The following is a 2536-nucleotide window of genomic DNA, read 5'->3' as shown; positions in this document are numbered from 1 at the left end:
TGCTCTCCATATCAGGCACTAAACTTCTGAGAATTTGAAACGGAGATGTAACTATATTAATTACTCATTGAAGATAGCTCTCCTCCTCAGAGAGTACACCCTCTTCTGGGGCTTAACTGGTCCACACACTATTGAATCCTGAATGGCTCCTATACATGTTTTCTAACAATAGCGTTTGCTTGTCTTTAGGTAACAAAGTTCAAAGAACTTCAAAGAGGTTCAAAGATGGATTTTTTTCATCACTGGGGAAACTTTTTTTTAAACTACCCTCTCAGAACGCTCATGTAAAAGTGTTTAAATATGTTGTTACAAGGTAGCCATTGAGAACTTTACCTTTTATAATTTTTCTCAATGCTCTCCCCCAATGTAACAATGGAGGAAAAATAAATTCTTTGAACTATATTATCTAAATATCAGTTGTAAATTAACAGCTTTAATGTAATGCTTATCTGTACCAACAGCAGAACACATTGCATGTATACTCTTACACTGTAGCTTTCTTTATCCTCTTAAAAAGTTACCACAGAAACTACCAAATACAACAAATAAAAGTTTAAGTAGTACCTGTTGACTGTTTTCCATTCGTTTTCTCAATTTTTCCTTGTCTCTTTATAGCAATGGAGGGATAAAGATTAAGGTGTTAACTCCAAATATAAAATTCACTTTACAAATATAATAATTTCTATATTAAAAACAAATACAATACTTTCTACCACCTAGATTGGAAAAAACAGACACTGGTTTTCAATTACCACATTCTGAATTTATTAAAGAGTAAAGGCCATCACAGCACTTAAATTAGCTTAACTTTAAAATAATTTGTTGCCATATCTAACAAGTACAGCTCTTTAAAGGCCAATCCTTGCATTAGTATTCAGTTTAACTGAATAGGCCACAAAGGTATTCTTCCAGGTGAGCCGACTAGCATTTTTTTTCATGCCTGAATTACTACTGTGTTAGGGCACTTGGTTATGAACAGCTGAGCCCCAAACCATATCCTTAGACTACAATAGGAACTCTGAAACTTCACACAGCCTGCATTACCCTGTTTCCAGTTAATGAACCATCCCTTTCCAATTCCTTATTATATGGGCCACCTTCCTTCCTTCCCTGCGAAAAATCACGCAACATCTCTGAGTGAATGCCCACAGCTGCTTTTCTAGGAAAGTATTGAGAGATCATTTACACACACGTGGCCAGCTGAGCAGCCACTTGCCAAAGACAGATATACTGAGTGTTCTGTGCACAACGATAGGCATACTAAACTGTGTCACCGTAGCTGTCTTAAAGTAACAGGAAAAGAGGAGAATCAGTACCATGAGACATGGGAAATTAAGGACTAGAAGGGGCTTCTGGGCCATTAAGTCTAGTCACTTTACATTCATAGGCAACCAGCAGTCAAAAACAAAAACTGATCTTAGTGGAGCACAGAGCCCTTTGAGGATCAGTCAAGCCACATTCTGAACACATTAAGGGAGTGATTATACATATCTTATTTCAAAGTTGTATAATCACTTTTAAATATGATTTGGTCTCATCATTTAAGATATCACAGTGTTTTAATTGTATATGTCACCAGGAATCATAACTGTAGCGTACACCCTTCAAATTCCTGTCCTACAGCGGGCACATTTTTTTTTCACACAGATCTCCGATACTCACCTTTTCTTATAGGTTTTCTCATACGTAGGATGTATTAAGTCATCATCTTCTGGTTCTTCTGGTACATTGCAATCCCTGATTTACAAAAAACAAAACAAATGGTGTTCTAGTCAGCTGATGAATGTAAAATATGCAGTACTATTTAGCTGTTCCTCCAAATTTTATTTTACCTGAATTGTGGGTCAGGGTTCAATGAACAGTACCATTTTTCTGGCAAGCGATCTATCCCATCTGCAAGCTTTCGCCATTTCAGACATAAATCACACTGAACCCATGTCTGATCAGGTCGTTTTCTGTAATGAAAAGTCAAAACATACAAAAATGTTTTACTCTACTTCTGTTATTGTATTTACTTCTCTGTGACATTAGATAGAAGCAGATAAACTATCACATGCATATTCTGTATGTTGTGACTTGAAAATACAGTTTCAGAGAGGCATGTTACTCACTGTATGTCTTCCACTAGCAAATCCAGAGGATATTCTTCATTTTTCTTGGCTTTCATTTCATTCCAGTAATCATTTAACTTTTCTCCTAGGGCTGCTATTGTAAGCCTACCAACAGAAAATAGTGTCTTACGGAAAGATATTTTGTAAAATTAGTAAGAAAAAATGCATTTTTATAGACCGTGTAGAAAGAATTAAGATATGCTTCAGCAGAATATGGTACAAATCAGGGCAGGAACTATAAATGTGTATTTTCTGGAATTGCAGTTTTGCTTCCAAATTCATTGTAATAAGTCAATAATAATGTTTTCTGTAATTTTTTGTATATCTCCTAAATTAGGCTAGCATCTATATAGCCACAGTCTTACAAGGTGGCCAAGACCTTGGTACCCAAGTACATATACAACAGCCATAATTTTGTAGTCAGG

At 35.8% G+C, this 2536-nt stretch overlaps 1 protein-coding gene across 1 annotated transcript in view; it reads right to left on the bottom strand.

Annotated features, from left to right (window-relative positions):
* MORC3 (MORC family CW-type zinc finger 3) overlaps positions 1-2248 on the bottom strand; it is a gene marked incomplete at its 5' end in the record, with an annotated part of 18004 nt that extends 15756 nt beyond the window's left edge. Inside the window, 4 exons of the mRNA XM_006030394.3 lie at positions 565-607; positions 1663-1737; positions 1833-1955; positions 2112-2248. Of these exons, the coding sequence (XP_006030456.3) occupies positions 565-607; positions 1663-1737; positions 1833-1955; positions 2112-2248 (378 nt within the window). The remainder of the gene's footprint in view (positions 1-564; positions 608-1662; positions 1738-1832; positions 1956-2111) is intronic.
* Positions 2249-2536: the final 288 nt, after the last annotated feature.

The sequence above is a fragment of the Alligator sinensis genome, unplaced genomic scaffold (assembly GCF_000455745.1).
Source record: "Alligator sinensis unplaced genomic scaffold, ASM45574v1 scaffold69_1, whole genome shotgun sequence".
Classification (NCBI taxonomy): Eukaryota; Metazoa; Chordata; order Crocodylia; family Alligatoridae; genus Alligator; species Alligator sinensis.
The sequence above is the reverse complement of the archived record's forward strand: the minus strand, read 5'-3'. Positions and strand labels throughout refer to the sequence as shown.